Below are 22,261 nucleotides of genomic sequence, written 5' to 3'. Positions count from 1 at the left end.
ATCTATGTATCCAGTACATATACCTGTGATCTCGTGTGAAATAGTTTTTATCAACACAACAAAGACCAAGCCTGAAGAATTACTACTGCCCCTGTACTTCTTCACAAGAAAGTTCGTTATACATAACTACTTTGAAAAGCATATGAAGAATGCACTTTTATGCTCCTCCTTTAGGAAATTCTGTAGCTCATACAGACCCCCTCCTTTAAAGCCCCAACATATGCAGTTCCATAGAATCTTTTGTTTTCACCTTTCATTGAAGATTTTACCAGATATAACTAAAGCAGAGAAAACTGGGTTGCAGAGTGACCTACAAGAAATCCCAACACAAGTTTTTAAGTTCTGCTAATGAAGCCTTCCAAAACTGCATGTTTTGCTATTTTGCTAGTTTCCTTTAAAAGAAGAACACTATAGCATGGTTACAGAGCAGAGAATGGGTTGAGTGGGTGGACTAGAGCAGTCAGACAATTAATTTTGCAAGACCATAATGTGAATTGATGGGGATAAAAGGAAATGCAGTCTTACGGAGGTAGTGGTAGAGCTTCAGAGGGGCCAAAGATTGATTGAGGAATCTGAGGGAGAAATAGCTAGCCTGAAGACAAACGTTTGTATGGGAAGACTTGGTGGAAAGAAAGAAAATGTGTTACATTGAATAGCAAAAAGATTCACAACAGAAGACAGAAATAGGGTTGTAGGAAAACACGGATTGGAGACTGTTAACACAGTCAGGAAAGGCACTGGAAAGTGGTAGCGGATAGATGGGCTGTATGGGAAGATGATGAACACTGACTGTTAAAAAGAAACACATTTACTATTCTTTGCACATCAGGAATGATGTACAAGTTGGAAAGGGGAGGCAGCTAACAGGGTTTGCACATATTTGCTTTCATTAAGACAACTTGTCACCGGAATTGTATCTAGAATCCAAAATATATCATCAGTAACTGATTTGGCTAAAATTCTAAATCACAGTCTTTCAAAATACGGCAATGTACACGACATATTAAAGCTAAGACAACTGAAGCTGTCTTCCCTTCTCATTTCAGACTGCATGATAGAAGCCTGTCTGCAAGAAATGAGGTTTCACTTTCAGTAATGATGGAGTTATTCTGGAGTAAACTATCCTCAATAGAGTTAGCATACATTAACTGAAGACTATTGAATCTAAGAACAGTTTCACGGCAAACATTTTTTTTTTACTTAGATGTATTTTTCTCTACCTATAAAAAGGATTAGTGAGATTATAATGAGAATTCAATAAGGAATGAGATAGAGAGAATCTGTGCTAAAAGGAAATATTTTAGGATGAAAATTAAGTATCCCTAGTTAAAAAAGCAACAATAAAGGGAGATAATAAATTTGTATTCAATTTTAGATAGTACATGTATTTCATAAACCCACATTGATCTAAGGCCTCTTTTCTTACAAGAGCTAGCTACCACTGTACCTGAACAATCCGAAATAGCGCGCTTGTTACTCTCACTTTCCCACCTGTTCAAAATCACTCTCAGACTACAAATATAATCCTATCTCATGGCAGGTTTCTCTACCCTCTACATGAATGCAATCAATTAGTGTTTACTGTTGTTTCCCGCCAACAGTAATGAATGCCTTGATCAGAATCTCAGCGTGGTTTTTTGATTGTCCGCAGTCCCTTCATTTCCAGTGCTTGCTCTCAATCAGAACAAGTGATTTAAATCTCATACTTAATTTAAAACAGATGAAAGGGGAATTTAAGATGTTTCATTCGTGTAAATGCCAAATTTATAACAATGAATATTATCTAGTATATTGCTATACAGCTTAATTTATTTCATCTAAGAGCAATAAAACAGAGTAAGTACTGAGCGATCCTAATAGCCAAGTAGAATCAAATTATGGAAGAAAAAGCTGACATCTGAATTATAATGCATTAAGGTAAAATTACAGCTGAATTTGAAGACAATTTCATTCAATTTGACTTTGAGAATGCAGTACTTTTTCAGCCTTATTTCAGTATTATAGAAACTGTAAAGTGTTTTGAATCTACAAAAATTATGAAATATTATTTGTGTTTTTATAGTTAAGATACCATTAAATTACTATTTGTGTGGCAACACCATATTGGTAGTGAACATTCTAGCTTATCACGTACATTTTGTTGTACAAGTGTCAGAAATAAATCTGGGTTAGGAAACTGAAGCAAGTTGTAAAATTTTTTAGCTGCTTTAAATAGAGAGCAAAAGAGGTGAGGAAGTACATAAAAGGCATGTTTTTGAGACAGACAGTATTTAACTGTGCAATTCCTCCAAGATTAGTCATGACACTGATCTTACTTAATATTTAAGTAATGTCCTTGGCCAAAGTAGGTTTGTTCTAACGAGATTTTTCATGGGAAAGTTGGGAGGCATTGTCATCACAACTGAAGGCTGCAACACTATGTGGGGGACTACGGGGAGAGAAGGAATGGCTCTTCATATCTGGGATAATAAAGAAGGGAGGACATTAAATACAAATCATAAGACAACCCAAGGGGAGGTAAGGAGAGTTTATTTTATGAAGTGGGAGCCAAACAGATGTGCACATATTAGCTGATGACAAGCCAACCAAGGACCAATCAAATGACACGGGAATGAAGGAGACAAATGCCATGACAGAAAGTGTCAGGTATTTCTAATAAAAATACTACTGTTGCACAAAGTACCAGAAAAATCTCACCAGCAAAACTGCACATGGTTCTGGCCACCTTTGTTCAATAAAGAATGAATTAAAACAGCATGAAGAACAGGCAAAGGCAACTGCAACTGTCATAGTGATCAGATTTCTCTTGAATGAGAGGTGAAAACAGCATGCTAAAACCCAAAAGAAGAGGTACAACTCCTCCTACAATAGTGTAGCTGGATAAAAATCAGGAATGGAAAGATGTTCTTAAGTTTTTGGACGACACAACCCAAGAATAAATGAATAAGCACCAACTACTAATAAATGCAGCTTATAAATGCATTTTGATGTCATAGCATTGAAGTTCAGAACAACCTTCCAATGGGAGGTAATAAGGGAACATCACTTAACTAGATTTAAGGTGAAAACTAATAACTTCGTTTGTACAGCATCATAAGAGGCATTTGCTTGTGGTAACACAGCTCTTTCTCAATCCTGCATTCCAGTTACAGTCAACAGAGCCACTCGATGCAGTGTAAACAGTCTTAGCGTATACCACTAATGCAAATACTATTTTTTCTGTCAAGAACAATTAAAAAAACTTTTCAGTGCCAGTAATGTTACAGTAAAATATTTTCCTCACCTCAAAGGAAATTAGGTCACTTGCTGAATGATAAACTGACTCTTCCATTGCTAATTTCCTTTCCTGCAAGGCCAATGGTAACTTCTCCCCTCCAACCCATTTCCTTTTGGAACACAGTAACAAGTACTTAAATAGTTCTTGAACCCTCTTCACAGAACTGCAATATAGGTCTTTCTGAGCTACTGCATTTATCTTTAACGTGTCTCCAAAGGACATAACCCACATTATGGACTAATAGCCTGTAAAACTGAATTTTATGAACTGTAGCAGTTTTGAGCAATAAAAATGGAATCAGTGGACTCAAGTTGATGGCCTTTCTTTCCTACCCTACACAGGAATGAATTTATTTTTTATGTTTTTTAAAACAATGTACTTTTAAAATGCATTAGAACCTGCTTGGAGTCTACAAATATGTATGCTGCCATGTAGAGATGACATGTTATAGAACAAATGAATTTTTTCCCCCCAAACTAACCCGCAAATTTTGTAAATTAGAATATTCATGTAAGAGAGAGACAGAAGAACTTGATTTTTAATCTTCTCTCCCTCCTTCTTATCTTCTTCTCCTTTTTCTCATAAAAAATGTACTGTTCCATCTTATTTTTCCATCTGGAAAAAGGATAGCCCACTGCTATTTTAGGAGCATTAGTCATAAATTCTATCACTTTACTGCAATGAAAATCATAGTTATGTTCCTTACAGCTCCATAAATATGTTTACCTCTGCTCAAAGAATACTACCTCCATGAAGCTCACCAACAAGAATCTTATTTTATTCATAAAGCATTTAATATCAAGGCTATTTCTTAATTTCTTTCCATAGCTTTCTCTTACTTTAAAACAGATCAAAAACCTTTTAACATATGTTCCATGTTGTAAAGGCCCCAAACCCCAAACATTCAAAGTAATTTTTTTGTGCATGCTGAGTAACTGTGAAGTCAACCTGAGCTAGTACCTGGCAGCTCAAATAATCAGGTCGTTTGGACAATGTATTCACCGAATTTGGTGTAATCACTTCTCATTTGGAGATAAGAACACTGGATATCAGAAAAGAAAGAAATCCTTAGATCAGAAGTCAAGCATCCACAATCACAGTTAAAAGTTTAAATACATTAGTGCAAAAGAATGAACAGTTCTTCAATCACTCTTTACACAGCTTGAATATCAACTCACTTTTTCCTTTCCTAAACACACTATAAAAAAACCCAGACCCTTAACTAAGCAGATGCTTAACTGAAGCGTATTATGAAGAACCCGTCAATAGCAGGACGTTTTTTTTTTAAGATAGGAGTCCTTAAAACCTAATAAGTAGAGTATATTGTATGCTACAGTGAAGGAAGAAATCTCCAACCACAAATTGTTTTGGCAGTCTCATCTGACCTGGAGAGGTAGAAAATTCTCATTTGCTCAGATGGTGGCAATTGGTCTTACTCTGAGTATATGAGCAAGACACACAAACCTGTCACCTGCAAAGAGGTTTCTCCTTATACAGCACATTACAACACTTCGCTCAACCCCAGTATTTATGTCAACCATTTTTCAGTGTTTCAAAGGCAAAATAAAATTCCTACAATAGAAAGGGGGAAAAAGAAACCTAACAAGCTTCTGCTTAACAGCAGTAACACACAATTCTGCTCTGCTGTCTTTCTCTTGCATTCCCAGCCTTTGATATTGCTTTGATATACTTTGATATTGATATTATTCACACCCCATACCATCAGCATGGTCTGGTAAATGCCTGGTACTTAGACCTGAGTTCTACAATGCAGCAACTCCAGTTCCACCCGTTCCCTTTATGCCTTTTATATAAATGAGACATTGCACCTTTGAATTACAATGTATCCTTAATTTTATTTACATATCTGAGTGCAGTTCCAGATGACTCCAGCCATCCTTGTTTGCAAACGGATATACAGTATGTTATTTTTCTGCTGTGAAAAAAATTTGCTATTTGGGGATTTTTTCATTCATTCCTACTTCTGGAATTTCAGGTTAATTAATGGGACCTTCCAACTTCATAGCGTAAGTTCCTTACATAACTGAAATAATCTGATTCTGCCAGCACTGACATACATAGCTGTTAAACTCACTGGGAGCTGATAAGGAGGCTGTACAGAACACTAATGTAAATTATCTGCTAACAGAGCACATTGTCAACTCCTGTTCCGAGGTATGCGTACAAGTGAAGAAGATACTTAGGCCAGATATCTCAACAAGGTTCTCAAAATTACTTTTTTCTCAAAAGGCCACATTTCACTTTTATTCAAATAACATGGAAATAATAGTGACAGCTAAGGAGAGAAAACAAAGAAAATGACCAGGATGTCTCTCAATGCAACCAAGTCCCGAGTCATGATTTAGTGATTTTCTGAAAACCCAGTAGGTGTAGTGCGCTATTACCCAAGAACCTTGTTTTTTTATCTCTGGCTAGATGGAAAAGTTTGAAACCGACTACCATATTTTGCAAGAAAAAAGAAATAAAAAGAACCCTACTTCAGGCTCTACTTCTGACTCTACCTCACAACATTTGGAAGTTTGGGTTTATTAAAACCTACTGGTATGTGCATTTGATTTCTATCACCAACCTTGGCTTGGCACCATTATGTATACTGGATGTTATAAAATTCCCATTCTCTATGGTGTGCCTTGCAATACCTTCTTCAGTCACAGCTGATCTAGAAGGCATTGTGTTTCTCTGGGGCACTGCGTTTCTCTGGGGTATTGCCTTACAGCAATAAAATTAATATATAGCATGTATATTCATTACGTGATTATTATCTCTCTAGCTTTGGTCTTGGTTTTCTGCTCTAATACCCAAATGGTCCAGCTGTCCTTTCCTACACCTCCCTTTAAGAAAGTCACAGTGCCTTTCATTGACACAAAAGCTTGTTTCTCTTGAATCTGCGTGCTTTAATAGCGCCTAGTACAATTATGTCCTAACTGACTCCTCTTGGAATGATCCTACAGAGTGTGTCATAGTGCCGAAATATCTGGGAGAACACTGATTATTCACAGCTTCATTTTCACCAATGTAGATTTTGACGCTGAAATTATTTACCAATTCAAAATGGCACACCTCCACCTTTGCTAGTCCACACACAAGGTTGAAGAGAACAAAATGGATGAAAAAATAAAAACATACTATTATTTGTTTTTTAAAATATCATGACAGGGTTACAATTCAAAGAAAAAGGTTTAACCCACTCTCAATTTCTAATCAACTTACTTTCTTCCCCCCCAGATGTTCTCTTCCTGTCTAGTTCCTTTAATTAAATGCAACGGAAAGCTTAGAATTCACTACACATATGGTTGGGGCTAAGAAGAGACAAGTCTGAGTAAAACACAAACATTCATAGCTAAAATTCAGATTGCTTAGTGATGTGTTTGCTGATTCACAGAATGGTTGAGGTTGGAAGGGCTCCCTGGAGGTCATCTTTGTCCAATCCTCCCTACTCAACCAGGGCCACCTAGAGCAGGCTGCCCAGGACCGTGTCTAGACAGCTTCCGAATATCTCCAATGTGGGAGACTCCAAAACCTCCCTGAGCAACCTGTGCAAATGCTCAGTCACCCTCACAGTGTGGTGTTCTCAAAACCCAAAACTGCCACGGTGCGATTGAGAAACACCGCACTGTAGTGTTTCTTAAAACACAAAAAAGTGTTTCCTGATGTTCATATGGCACCTCCTGTGTTTCAGTTTGTGCCCATTGCCTCTGCTCCTGTCAACAGCCACCACTGACAAGAGCCTGACTCTGTCTTCTTTCCACCCTCCCTTCAGGTATTTATATACACTGATAAGATACCCCCAAACCTCCTCTTCTGTAGGCTAAACAGTCCCAGCTCTCTCAGCTTTTCCTCACAGGAGAGATGCTCCAGTCCCTTCATCACCTTCATAGCCCTTTGCTGGACTCTCTCCAGTATGTCCCCATCTCTCCTGTACTGAGGAGCCCAAAACTGGACACAGTATTCCAGGTGCGGTCTCACCAGCGCTGAGTAGAGGGGAAGGATCACCTCCCTCAACTTGCTGGCAATACTTTGCCTAATGCAACCCAGGATATAATTTGCCTTGGTGTCCTCACCCAGGTCCTTCTCTGCCAAGCTGCTTTCCAGCTGGGTGGTCCTTAGCATATCCTGCTGCATGGGGTTGTTCCTCCCCAGGTGGAGGACTTGGCACTTCCCTTTGTTGAACTCCATGAATTTCCTGTCAGCCCATTTCTCTAGCTTGTCAAGGTTCCTCTGGATGGCAGCAGGACCCTCTGGCGTATCAGCCACTCAGTTTTATGTCATCAGTAAACTTGCTGAGGGTGCACTCTGCTGACAAGGAAGTGCTCCCATCAAACTGCAAAAGTGGAGTTTAAGTAAAAAATACAAAAAAGTGCAGATACCAAAGAATCTTCATTTCTTTAGCAGTAATAATAACACACAATTATTTTCCAAACTATTATTTGTAAAAGAAAAAGGTATTTATTGGAATTGAAAGGCAGAGAGGCAGGGTTAGCAAACCTCTTGGGACTTTTCAGTCACTATTAGTTATGAACTGGAAAAGGCTTAAATTTTTGCAAAGGCCAGTTGGGTGAAAAGATCAATTTGGTAATCCTGTTGAGGGAAGTAAAAGTACTGCTCTGCATTAAAAACTGACTAGGAGGCAAAATGAAATAAGAATAAACAGCTAGATATTGTGACAAAAACTACACAGCAAGATGAAACAATGCTTTATATTAGGATCACTGTTTGATATCTTTCTTAAATTGAAAGGAAGTAACTAAAGACCACGATCCTCACTCCCTTCTTCCTTAAAAAGAATGCAAGTCAGGAACAACTATGCTTAAATTGCAGCAGAGTAAAACAAGTGTATAGAGGAAGGTAGGACAGAAAATTAGTTCATAACTGATTTTGGACTCATCTGAACATTCAAGTAATTCAGAATTTCATATAACAAAAAAAAAAACAAAAAAAAAAACCCAAACAAATTAGGTTCCACATAACACAAACTAGATTATAAAACATTCAACCCTCCAGGCTAAAGCCTGAACAATCAGATGAGCTATATGGTAATTTGTTCATTAACCTTTACAATGTATGTACCATGATCCACCCGAACCAAGAATGGAGGTACAAATGCAAATCAGGAAGAAGAATGACTGTTGTCAGTAATTTTTAACATTATCTATGTGCAGTTCTAAATGTCAACATCTAATCAAGCCTAATCTATTATTGATTTTCCTTTTTGTTTTCAAAGTATCCATCTGTGGCACCAATTTCAATCAGCTTTTATTTCTTGAGGCACATCTCTCAAGTATAAAATACATCTATCAGACTATAGCTATTAAAAATAATTTCCTAATTTGCTCTTATTTGATGGAAACCCACTAATGCTAAGGCTTCAGGACATTACTTAAAATCAAAACTACTTGTTACAAAATTAGTAAGGAAAATTATTATTAGTAAAGTGAATAGGCTAAGCGTTACTGGAACTTTTGATGTACTGTGGCAACAACAGGTGTGACATGAGAAAGGAACAAAATGGGAAACTAGCTACAAGTGTGACCTCCATTCTAACTATGGTTACAGCTCATGTTCCTTAACTCTCTCATCTTGCAACCTAGTTTTTTGCCTTTTCAACATTTTACAAACTAAAATATTCTATGTTAAACCCTATGTTTGAAGTGGTCTTCTACAGAAAAAAATTAAATAAACTGTTCAAACATTTCCAAGAGCAAGGGAAAATACGTTTTGCATCTTTATGTAAAGAACCCTAGCATTTCTGTGATTTGAAGCATCTTGATAGACATTCACTGATGTCCTTTGCTATAAGTTCACATTTACCCAAGCTGAACATGGTCACTATAGCAATTTGAAATTTTGGCACTGCCAAAGCTTATACACTTAGTGCATTCCATTCTTAACAGACTCTTATGTATCAATTTGACTGTGCTGGTACTGTTGCCACAGAACAACTAAGCATACTCCATACTAAGACTACAAAGCTGCACAAGATGGTCCTTTCACTGTATCTACTGGCTTCCAAGTCAACAAGTACAGAAAGCTTTCCTCTGTATTCTCTCATCTCATTCAGAGCTCAGAGAGAGTGGAAGGACAAGAAAGTCAAACATCCCAAATCAAATGCAGCAAAATGATGAATGGAACCATGAAAAACAAACAAACAACAACAAAAAAAAAAAAAGGAAATTGTGGGCACAGGTGGCCATCTTGCAGAAGAATAAGGTTAAGAAAGGTAAAAACAGGAAAGAAAGGACAATTGAAGTGATAAAAAGAGCCACAGAATGGGAGGTCATGACCATTAGAGCTCTTAGGCGATCTAGAGAGGACAAACCAGGTGTGTTATCTGAAAATGAGCTTATTTTACTTGCAAGTTTGAAAATTCCTTTGCTGCTTAACATAATCTAGTGGCAAGGTGCATGCCTTCATTACCAGCTAATGCTTATGCCATGGAAGATGGCATCTCTCTTGCCTTAACTAATTCAGATAATTTAGTTTACACTGTCAATATAAATAAACCATCATCCTATGTGAATGATATGTGAAGAGGGAGAGAAAAAAAAGAACTTTTTAAAATATAAAAACTGCAGTAGGAAAGGAAATTTTGTATTAACTACATTTTTGCACTAATAGGATTAGCAAGTCCCACACTTATACATTAGGAAAAGCCAGGAGTGAAGTAGTCACTATGGCTCACAGTCTACATCAAAGATAGCTGGTTCCCAAGACTGTGAGAGTCAAACAGTTCCATGGGCCAGCTGGCCAAGGCTTCTGCTGCGGGACTGAGGCCTTGACTTCAAGAAGGATATTAAGAGACCAGGTACACAAAATGGCAAGAACGTTTCAGATCTTTGTGTGGTAAAAATCCACTTCATCTGCATTCAACATTTTGACAAACTGAGTTCTGATACATCATGGATTTTTAAAATAGGAACAAAATGTTCCTACCAGAGAACAACTTAGTTATGTACAGGAAGAAAAAGCTAACAATGAGTTTAGCTGACGACTACACTGAAAACCAAGGTGTTACATGTACCTCTGCCACCTACCTCTGAGCACATGAAAAACTAATTGCTTGGAATATGCAGTGGGTGTCACAAACTGGTCACCTAAGCTAAAAGCTTTGGCCTTTAACTCTTCTCCTTTGTTCAGTGGCTATAAAGACATACAAGGCTTGCTCAAAAGAATATTGTAAAAAATTATGGTTTTGAAGAGATTTAACACTGAAAAAATAACTCTGCGTGCAGCCTAATGTTTGCACAGAACCACGTATTAAACAATGTCAACAAGAAATTCCAACAACTGGTATTCATCTCTCTACACTAGATGAGATGCCTTTTAGATAGCCTATATAAAAATGGAGTATATGATATCATTATATTCACCTGCATCAAGAGGAATAATTAACATGACATGGAATACCATCTGATTTCCTGGCTGACTTTTACAATCCCAGATTTCTTCAGAAGCAGTTTTTATACAATACCTCTCTCTAGTAGACCTTTTTTCTTTGTGCAGTGTACACAATTGTTCCTCTTCCTTTGAATAAACACATTTTTATCACTTCCAATATACACCATTTTACAAAGGCAAATTCTTCCCCTTAGCATGAGATGTTTCTCTATATTTCTTAAAGAAGCAAATTAAACTAATTTTTTCTGAAACTCTTGGTCTGGAAATCTGTAACTTAATGACGTTTTTTATCATATACCAAAATCACAGGGTAAACATTCCTACTGTTGTCTCAGCAGCAACAGAGTTTGGGTTTCTATCGCATCTGATGGTAGTCTGAGTGTGAGTTTGGTTAAGAAGCTCATGCATGCCACACCTCTCATCATGTTTCTTCATTTCTAAATGCTAACAGTATTCGTATTTACCTAAATTAAATGTTCCTGTAAGAAACAAAGTCCACTAAACTCAATGATTAAATCTAACATAACCTTCTGAGTGGATGTTCCTGCTGTATCATTCTGGAACATAAGTGTTTAGCAACTTCAGCAATACAAACAAAAGCAATCTAACAGACAAAGGTTTTACATTTCCCTTACTTTCCCCTTCAAAGATATTCAGCACCCAGACACAACAGAGTACGAAGGACTATGCAATTTTATAAGGTCCCATTTTGTTTAGCAGAAAGTGCTGGATTCAAACCACATTTTGAAATATGAATCCCTCACCCAAATGCTTTTCATGCAATCAATTTCCAGCCACAAAGAATGGAAGCACTACAGAAAAAATAGCTAGGTCTCCTTTCATATTTTTTAATATGTCCAAAATATATTTGAACAACTTAGTTCTAAATTTTAGCAGAATCTTTGCTATAGAATTTGATTTTAAACCAGCAGCTGGAACCTACTAGGAAAACTGGCCTGGGAAATTTCAGAGAGATAATCACTTTCACAAAGATTAAAATGCTAGTGCATTATTTTATGGAATGCTTTCTAATTCATTATTTTATTCCTTTATTTTAAGCTAAGAAGCAACCAGCAGCCAGAGAATACAAATTACAGCAGCAAGTGCACTCTAACCAAGGGTCCTCAGCCAAGACAAATCACTCATTAATGCATCAATGATACTGTTTGCTACATGTGACTTTTCCCCTTTTGTTCTAGGTGCAGAAGCCATTAAATGGATTGAGACGGTAGAGCTTCTAGTAAATACACCTTTTACTATGTCCTCATTCTGTGTGTGTACCTTCACAGTGGTTTGTTACAGATGGTGCCTACTGCCCACCTTTCTTTTTGCATAGAAGTGACACAGCACTGATTTTATTCTAAGCTAAAGCCTGTGTAATTTCAAAAGCCTGCTGGCATGAAGGAATCCTGTATTACAGATGCAGTTAACACATCTGTATATTGAAATGTTCACTCTGGATTGCTATGCTTATGTTAGTGCTGCTCACATAAGTATTGCCTATGCTATCCAACAAAGCTGCACTGACCTATGAGGAGCTGCTGTGCATCTAGCCCTCATTAATATGTCATAACTCTTTTTGGAGAACTTGTGTCATGGTTTAACACCAACCAGCAACTAAGCAACACACAGCCGCTTGCTCACCCTCCCCACCCCTGAGTGGGATGGGGGAAAGAATTAAAAAAAAAAGTAAAACCTGTGGGTTGAGATAAAGGCAATTTAATCAGACAGCAGAGGAAGAGAAAGTAATAATATTAACGATAAAAGAATATACAAAGCAAGGGATGCACAATGCAATTGCTCACCACCCACTGACCGATGCCCAGCCAGTCCCTGAGCAGCGATCGCTTCCCCCTGGCCAACTCCCCCCCAGTTTCTATACTGAGCATGACATCATATGGTATGGAATAGCCCTTTGGCCAGCCTGGGTCAGCTGTCCTGGCTGTGCCCCCTCCCAGCTTCTTGTGCACCTGGCAGAGCATGGGAAGCTGAAAAGTCCTTGACTAGCGTAAGCAGTACTTAGCCACAACTAAACCATCAGTGTGTTAGCAACGTTCTTCTCCTACTAAATCCAAAACACAGCACTATGCCTGCTACTAGGAAGAAAACTAACTCTATCCCAGCTGAAAGCAGGACAACCTGTCAGCAAACAGCAGACACCTTCCAAGACCGTCTGGAACGCAGTCAACTTAGAAGAAATAAAACCACCTCTCTTAAGAGGAAAAAAACTCTATCAACTTCTTACAAATCTACCTAAACACAAACCAAGAACTTCTATTAAAATAAAGAGCATCACACCTTTAAACTCTTGTTTCTTCTTTAAGTAGAATCTTAAAGTATGAACACATACAACACAGAGGACAGTGGAAGAGGGGAAAAGGGGTGAAAGGAGAGAAGACGACAGACCTTTTTCATGTTCCTTATGCTGGGACTGTTTTGTACCAGCTGGCGCAAGGAAGAGAGATCTGCAGACAGAGGCCAGCCCCGCTCAGACCCCATGTTTTCCGGTAGAGTATTTCAAGCAACATTAACACCACAGTTAAGGAAATGTTAAGGGTCATGAAGCTGGTGGCCAAGTGAATGAAGCATGGCCTTCTCTGGTGGGTAATTAAAAAAAAAAAAAAAAAATCAGGATTCAATCTTTCCTCAAAATTTCAGTTTGGGTCCTGCTTTGCACAGAGATAAATCACGGTAACAGAACTTTGAAACAAGGTGTGGGGTTTGGCAGAGAAAGGTATGTGGGGGGAGTTAGGGATAAAAGCTTGAAAACATCAGGATCATTTAAAAACAGATTTTATAATATCCTATTCCTTACAGATTTTCAGAGAACAGGAAAAAGATTCAAATCTAAACTTTTTGATTTTGATTCACCTTGTTATATCATTATAATTTTTTAATAATCAAGTGTTTCTAGGGTTTTGAATCAAGATTTCAGAATTGTTGTCAAACATGGTTTTTACCTTTTTATATTTAGAGACAAAATACATTTTAAATCCTCACATTATTCTACAGAAAGGAAATTTTATTTTCAATCTAGATATCATTTCCTCATAAAATAAACATTTTTGAATTTTAAAAAAATGACCCTACTGGACCGTCAAAAGAAATGTCAGTCAAGAATATTACAGCATTTTCTAATCTAGTCTTAGTTTAAAGATCAAAAAACCCCTACTTTCTTTAAATACACATAATAATTACTCAGGCTTTATGTGTTTAGAATGTGAATAGATTCATAAAACAAAGTAATAGTATTCAGCATCTTTATGTTTTTTACAGGATGATAGAATTTAGTCCCAATGCAGAGATCCAAGACAATAAGTGACAGAAATGCTAACATACATAAGTATTATGTTGTGGATGAGACGATTAAATCAACAAAACTTTCCTAGTGACTAAGAAAAACTTTAGTGGCTTTTGTTTTGGGTTTTATTGGGACGGTTTGGGGTGGTTGTTTTTTAATACAATGGATTAGCAAGCTTCAGATATCCATATAAAACATGCAGTTGATTTAAAGCCAAGATTGATCTCTCAGCTATGTTTTGCAACACATTAAAATTAGTACTTACATTACAAATGGATGCTGGATTAATTGAAGTGACTTCTCTTTAATGCCTACTTATTTTGAACAGACTTGTTCTTAGATGTAGGAATGATCAACAGCCTATCTACACAAAAAAAAAAAAAGTGTTGCTAGATTGATAATGAAAGCATCCTCAGAACTAGTATAAAAATTGCTCTGGAAGACTAAGGGGATTACAAGAGAAATAAACCAGCTAAAGATAATTTCACTGCTAAATTTTACAGGCTTTTGCATGGTCTGGAAATATTCTGGCATCAGTACAACAGAAGACAAAGTGATGATTACTTTGAGGAATAAGTACAGAAATGGAAAGAAATGTTTACAAATGCATTTTAAAAGCCCTAAAAATAAATAAATACATATATGTCTCTCTCTAGTTTTTTACCAGGTCATACAAACCTATTCCAAGTAAGAAAAAACAAACATTACTAGAAAAATCCTGAATTTTACACAACTTGCCAAGACAGAAGTTCACAAAACCAAAAATCATAAGGAAGTGGCACTCAACAATTAGAAAGTAATTTAAGGGAAAGGTCTGGGGAATCATTTTCTCATAAAGTTGAGTAACTTGATTTGTATAGACCAGAAAGAAATCCTGCAAATAATTTCATGTTTCTGTCATGTAAGAGAAATCTTCTTTTCAGTAGTAATTCTCAGTTCTAACACCTTATCATAAAGATTGGCTTATCATTTACAAGTTCAAAACCAGCTTCTGAAATTGTATTGTTCACAACAGATATTTTTTTGTTGACCTCTCCTGCATGGATAACATGGCTCCCGGAGGTCAGGATAGATTCTGGACAAATAGTTTCTTTCCCTACTTGTCCATTTCCGTACTATTTACCGTTCTCTCTCTCTGTCAGAGTACAGCATGTTAACGGGCATAACAAACAAAAAGCCAGCCTCTTCCTTGTTTCAATGTCAAGTTAGAGGAATCCCGTGATCCTAATGGAAACATTCCATTTTACACACACAGCTCGAGTAAGAATATATCCTAACATAGCTACGCTATATTGGGATATAAGAACAACAAAATGCTTCTCATGTTGCACATGCATATGAGTTTCTAAATATCGCTAATCAGTTAAAAGAGATTTTAAACATGTTAGGCTTTCCATTTAAAAAAAAAAATTAGGCAACAAATCAGATATTAACTCACTCTATATCTTACTGCCAAACAATTTACTGAACTTCTAGACTTTTCTAAAATTCTCAAAGGAAAAGTCTAGTATCAGATACCCTAAACAAACAAACAAGCAGGGTTCAGATTGAAGTAATTAGATCTGAAAACATACATCTGGAAACACAGAGGGGATTTCCACAGGAAAAAACTGAATTTCCTGCATGCTTTTTCCTTCTCTCATTTGTAAACTATTTGACTTGCCAAAAGAAGTGTTGTCTGGCCAAAAATTAACTGTTAAACTCATAGGAGGATAAGAACGGTCATTCTGGATCCAACCCAAGGTGTATCTGATCCAATACTGAAAGCCAGTTCGAGAGCAGACAGAAGCAGACGCTTTGAAAAGATCTCAGAAGAGCAGGCATACGCGGGACAGTCGTCCCCTCCGCGCTGGTGTCAGTCTGTTTTCTAGGAAGTATGCTGGCCTGTTTCCTGATGCAGGCAAGATGCTGGCTGAAACTGAAAACACTGATCTCTGAATAAATCATGAGAGATGGAAAGCTCACTAACTGTCAACTATTCTCTTCAGTTTGTTTTTCCATACCTCCTTATATCACTTAGCTTAAATTTTGACTTGCCTCCGTTCTCGACAAGGCCAAGTCGTATACTTTTGGAAACACTTGAGTTCCTCTGTGGTGTTTTCACACCCACAAATTACATGAGAGCTACTGTACTGACTTGGTTTTAAACTATATCTGCTTAAGCTACACATTTTTTCAATTTTTAATATTTCCATACCAATCATTCTCATTTGTCCAAAACGAATTAACAAAATATCCAAACAGCACTCAGTACTGCCAAATACAACACCAGGAATATATCATGAAGCATTAACTGCAAATCTGTTCATCTCATACTTATGGCATACAAATCGAGGCTTTTGGATAACAAGTCATTTCCTGCATATCTACAACTGCAGAGGTTCCAAAGTCTTCATTAGCACTCAAGTCTATATGGAAGTGGGACACACAGGTAAAAATATTTTAAAAAATAACTCCTTAATAGCTTGAAACTAAAATATGATTTTGCTCATGACTTCATTTGCACACTTAAAAGGGAATGACACACTTTTACTGCAATGGTTTTGTTTATTTAATTTCTCATTTTTTGCTAATGATACAAATGCTCACAAAAAATACTAGCTGGACAACTGAACAGCAGAATCTACCACGACGAGTACAATACAGGCAGCAGCACAGCCTTCTTCACAGTACCTTAAGTCCTCAAAATAAGAGCTATCTTCTAACAGTAAAACATCAGTCTCATTCAGAAAGAAGTTCAGTCTCTACAGGCACTTAGTCCTTGGTCTCCTTATTGCTACAGGAAAATCCTGAGTGCTGTATTCAGAAAGAGTGCTTATCTGTGATGGATGGCACTTATGTAAAAATAAATATGTGAATAAAAATAAGACAACTCCTTTGAACTGATGAATAACTTGAGGTCATTAGTAATCTGTCTAAGATTTTAATACCAGAATCAAAAAGCTTTATTACCTACTTTGAGCTACCCAATTTACAAGTGTAATCATCGTGAAAATAAAGGCTATACGAATTTCGGAACTGACATTTGACATTACTTCTAACCTCAATTTTTTTTTGTAAGAGGAAGAAAATGAATGCAGGTGCCTTTTAGAAGGAAGCATAAAAAGACCAACCCTGCATAACCTGACAAAACGTATTGATACCTGGTGACTGAAAAAGCAACAACTTCCTTCTACAGTTCACTGATAGACATGACACATTATAAACTCTGCAAGTTCTATAGTTCACTTCAGAAATTAATTATCTGGTGACATATCACAGCAGACAGAGTTAGAAAGAAGCCAGGGTACAAAAATTCTTTCTGGTTTACATATATGTGGAAACCTACATCCATGCATGCATGCTTAGCACAGGATACCATCGAACCGTTACCTGGTGCGATCTTTATCTTAAAAGCTCATACGTGTCTTGCACAAAGAAGTTCACAGCTCAGATGCTGTGAACCTAAAAACACAGGTTTGAGAGTAATTGCCCAATTCATTGTTTTCTGGCAACCAAACAACAAACCTACACCACAGGCTGAAATCTTGCACAATAATGCAACTTGTCCGTGACATCCAGTTATGAACAACTAATGAAAGTTTAGATGAACATGAACCATTAATTGAGGCTTATGTTTCAAGCAGTTCTGTTTCAGACTGCAGTGGTACGTTGTTCCTATGCAGCTCCATAGCCTTGCCTAACTACAGGGTTTTTCTTAGCAGTTAAAAACTAGCCCTTGGCATGCTCATAATTTGGTTTTGACCTCACCACTCCATTAAGACGAATGATTAAGTTCACTTTCCTGTCAATAGTATTGTTTGTGTCTGCCTTGCTACAGATACTGTAAGATACCACACATTGATTTACTGGGTGAAGAACGACAACCTAAGAGTCTTGGAACTATATAAAAAAAAGTATCTTTCTGTTTGAGGAAAACAAACAAAAAGATTAATCCCAACGTAGTAATAGCAATAATTTATAAGACTGGAGTATATTAATTCTCTGAAAATCCCTCTTTAATAACAGGAAATAAACCATTAAGAACGAAGTGGAAGGCTGTCGGTTTACCGAGTTGGATTAATAAACTTACTCCCCTCCCAACTTTTTCCCCCAAACAATCAAGAAACCCAAACAAAACATTCCTTTGCAATTTATTATTAATGCTGGTATGTTTGTAAATACAAAATAGAAGACAAAATGTATCAGACAGTAACGCCAAGCTAAGTTATTATACTTATTCATGAAAACCCAACAGCAATTATTGCAAACATGTTTCCAAGATGTACAGTGTGAACATATCACCTTATGAAAATTTAAGAGATTTTCTTTTTCCTCAGTTAACTGTACAAGATTTTAAAAAATCCTTCACAGCTGGGATTCCAAATGTTAGTAACTGGCATTTTAAACTTACACGTTTAAGTGTTTACACAGTGGGCAACTTCTTTATTGTACTAATTTCCTTTCATCCAATTCCTGGATCTAGCAAAAATCATCATTAAAAGTAGACTCTTTTGCTAGCATTTTATTAATCGCTTGGGGAGTGAAGCACCTGTATTAACTCAGTAAATTCTCGGTTCACATGTGTTTTGTTGAGTTACACTTCTTAACTTGACTTCTGTGGTACAACGACAGTACCAAAGCTAAGAGGTCGCTCTCTTTATTGGAAGTTTTGAAACAAGGTGCAGAAAGAGAAGTTATTCAGAAGTTAGGTAATTCATCAATACTCTATGCAGCCAATACCTTAGTACCTGAACTTGTTGGGAAAAGTTCTGTCAACATCAAAAAAACCACTTCATCCTCGACAGACTTTTCTTTGGGCTAAACTGTTTTGGTAACTATTTTCCCCATGTTTCACCTGCTTTTTAAAACACTTTTAAAACATTATTAATTTAACCCCAGGAATATCAAATACTAGTTTAGAAACCTAATCTAACTTGCATTACATAATAAAAATTCTTTACCTTTGAGGCATAAGAGTGTGTCTTAGTTATTCTATAACACACGTGAGTAGATTTTTTTTTTTAAACTGCATTCATGTGTCTTGTTAGGCCTTGTGGTAATGTAGCAGACATTAGCATGCACTAATGAGAGTGACACGAAAGGAGAACTGTGTTATGCTTCCGTGAAGAACTGATGTCCAAATTCTAAGACATGAGTAAGGGCAAAATCTAATACAGCACTGATATGACTGTATGTTATACAATTACAAACTGAAATTATTCATCACATTTTGTATAGAAGAGGTAAAGGAATAATACTACACTTGGAATTTCCCTGCCATAAGTGACCCTGACTGCTCAGGGTATTTGTGACCGTACTACCGTATTTTCCTATTTTCTAGATATTTTATTCTCTCTTCTTACTGTTACCCATATAGATACAGCAAACACTGAAAATGGATTGTAAATCATAAGTGTGAAAATATGCGAACTACATATTTGATAGTAGTCCACGACTAAAACCAGTTTGTTTTCTCTGATCATTGCTTTCCACCATAGCCATTTTCAGCACTCCTTTCAATAACAGCAGGTAAAATAATTTCTGTCAGAAGCAACATTTAGAGCTACCCTTCAGTTCCCATATTTTCACTCATGCCACACTAAAATCCCGTAACAGGAAAGCTAAACTGTACAAAAATAATATTGAAAGTAAGGAAAACTCTCCTAATTTAGGAATAGATGCATCCTACATTCTCCACAACTTAAGTAGAGAGATGTGCATTAAACAAACAGTTAAGGAAACGCTCTGCTCTATCCAGATGTTCGATAACATACGACATGATGTTTCACAATCGGTTAGGGGTTTTTTTGCAGTTCTTCCTAACAAAATCTGATACCCTCTGGATGTGCTATGCATTTTTATTTTTATTTTTCTAAACAGGATGATTCCCTTCTTAATCTAGACGTGTTTTTCTTAAATGCGCACATTACAACCTAAAGAATTAAACTACTGGCTTCAGTAAGACCTGATGAGCATGCACCTGCGACCAAGACTTTAAATGGGATTTTGGGGGGACAATCAGACGGCAGCACGTAAGAATTAGGTGTGAAGGGCAGCCAGGCACCTCTGAACAGTTCGCTGACGAGCAGCAATTTCTCTTAACGCGGGGTGAGCTCTCTCAAACCCATTCGCAAGACGCTCTGCGTTCAGCCCGAGCGAAGTAAACCTTGAAACCACATTCCCAGTAAAAAGATGCTACCGCTCCGCCTCACCGGGAGGCAACGCTCGGGCACCTGCGGTTCCGCAGCTCAGTCACGAACCCCGGCGGCCCGGGGGTGCCTGCGGGGAGCCCGCGGCCGCCCCGACACCTCGGGCCGCCGCCCGGGGAGGGGGGCAGGCAGCCGAGCCCCCCCCCCGCTTCCCTCTCGCCAAACACCCAACTTCTGCGGGGTGGCGGGCACCGGCGGCTGGAGGGGGGTGGCCGCCGGGCAGGGACCGGCCCCGCGCTCCCTCTGCCCCCGCGGCAGCCGAGCGAGGCCGAGCTACCGAGCGGGGCCGGCGGGGGCACCGACAGCCGCCGCGGCCGCCACCCCGCTTCCCCGGGCCGGGCGGCGCCGGCGCAGGTGCGGACCCCTCCCCGCCGGCCCCTCGCACCCCGCGGCCGCCGGAAAGTTGGCGGGAGCCCGCCCGCAGCGCAGCGCAGCGCACCCCCCGGCAGCCCCGCGGCCGCCCTTACCGTGGTTGCTGGCGACGTGACCGGCGGCGGGGCGGGCTGTCAGCAGGGGGAGGAAGAGGCCGACTCTCCAGAGCAATGCCCTCACCTCACAACACCCCATGGCTGGTGCCCGCCGGGCGCCCCGCGTCCTCGGCCCGCCGAGGCTCCCCGTCCTCCTTCAGGCCAGCGGGGAACGCCGCCGCGGCGCCCCCGCCCGCCGCCCCGGCGGGGTCCGGTGCGGCCCGGCGGGCTGCGCTGCCTGCACTGCCGCCGGGGGCTGCAGGGGCCGGGGCGGGCGCATCCACCGGCGGGGTCCCGGGGCACGGCGGCGGCGGCGGCGGCCCGGAGGGCGAGGGCGGGCGGGGGCGCCCCCGCTGCCGCCCTGCCGCGAGGGGCGGCGGCGCTGGGAGAGCTCCGGCAACTTCGAGGCGGCGGCGGGCGGGGGGGTCGCGCCCCGCTCCCTCCGCCGGCTCCGGCCGGTGGCAGCTTCAGCCCCGCACAGGCGCCCCCAGCAGCTTCAGCAGCCTCCGCCGCGGGAGCAGCCTCCTCCCCCGGCCGCGCCGCACGGCCCCCCGCATCCCCGGCCGGAGGCAGCGCCGAGGGGCTTCAGTTTGCCACGGCGGAGGGGCTCGCCCCGGGGGCGGGCGGGGGAGAAGGGCCGGGCGCCTCCTCACGCTCCCCAAGGCATCAAGGAAACTTGCGGGGCGGCATCCCCGGCCGCTCCGCCGCCGGCTCCGCCGCTCGCCCCTCTCAGTCTCTGTCTCTCCCCCCGTGCCGCGGAGCAGTCAGCGATCGGGCGGCTCTGGGGCGATGCTCGCCGCTCCCTCCCCGATGCGCGTCGCGCCCAGCCGGCTGCAGGTTTTTTTTGGCGCCGCCGCTCCCCCGCGGAGCGATCGCCCCCTCCGGCGCGGCCGCGGGGCCGCCCCGCTGCGCCCAGCCCGGCGGCTGCCGAGTCCGCCGGGAGGCCAGCGCGGCCCCGCGCCGGGGGCGCTCCCGCCAGAGGCGCCCCGCCAGCCAAGGGGCGGCCCCGCCGTGCGCGGGCGGGGAGCTGAGCCGCTGGAGCGGCGGCGGCAGCGGCGGCGGAGCCTCCTCCGCCGCCCTCCTGAGGGGAGCGCGGCGGTGCGGGGCGGTGCGGGGCGTGCGTGAGGCGGGCGAGGAGAAGCGCCCTCTCGGCTCGCCGCGGCCGGCAGCCCGCAGGTCAAATGCGGCCGGTTCAGCGCTAGAGGGGGTTCGTCGACAAGGCACGGGAGGAAGCGGCCCCGTGCGCCCCGCTCGGGAAGGGCCGCGGCGGCGGCGGCGGCGGCGGCCGCGCGGCTTCGCCGTTGCCGCCGTTTAAAGGCGGGCGGGTTGCGGGGCGGGCGCTGCGCCCTGGCCTGGCGGCGCGGGCCCGGGGCCCGGGCCTCCCCCCGCAGGTAGCGGCGTGGGCGTCTCGCAGGAGAGGGGGGACCCGCCCGGCGCGCCGCTCAGCCCTGCCAAAGGCGGCGGCGGCGGCGGCGGCGGCTGGGGGCCGCTGCTCAAAGTTCCGCCAAGGGGGTACGCGGGAGCGGCCGCCTGCGGGCGTCCCCGGAGCATTTATTCTTCTGGCGTTGGTGGTGGTTTTTTTTTTTTTTTTTTAATTTCTCAGGTAATA

At 41.0% G+C, this 22,261-nt stretch overlaps 1 protein-coding gene across 2 annotated transcripts in view; it reads right to left on the bottom strand.

The window, feature by feature from the left end:
- The window catches only part of EPHA6 (EPH receptor A6), a 536,584-nt gene extending 515,832 nt beyond the window's left edge, over positions 1-20,752 (bottom strand). For both annotated transcript variants that reach the window (XM_075709685.1, XM_075709691.1), the window contains exon 1: positions 20,653-20,752. In XM_075709685.1, coding sequence (XP_075565800.1) covers positions 20,653-20,752 — 100 coding nt within the window. The remainder of the gene's footprint in view (positions 1-20,652) is intronic.
- Between the last annotated feature and the right edge of the window lie 1,509 nt (positions 20,753-22,261).

The sequence above is a fragment of the Pelecanus crispus genome, chromosome 1 (genome assembly GCF_030463565.1).
Source record: "Pelecanus crispus isolate bPelCri1 chromosome 1, bPelCri1.pri, whole genome shotgun sequence".
NCBI classification, from domain to species: Eukaryota; Metazoa; Chordata; class Aves; order Pelecaniformes; family Pelecanidae; genus Pelecanus; species Pelecanus crispus.
The sequence above is the reverse complement of the archived record's forward strand: the minus strand, read 5'-3'. Positions and strand labels throughout refer to the sequence as shown.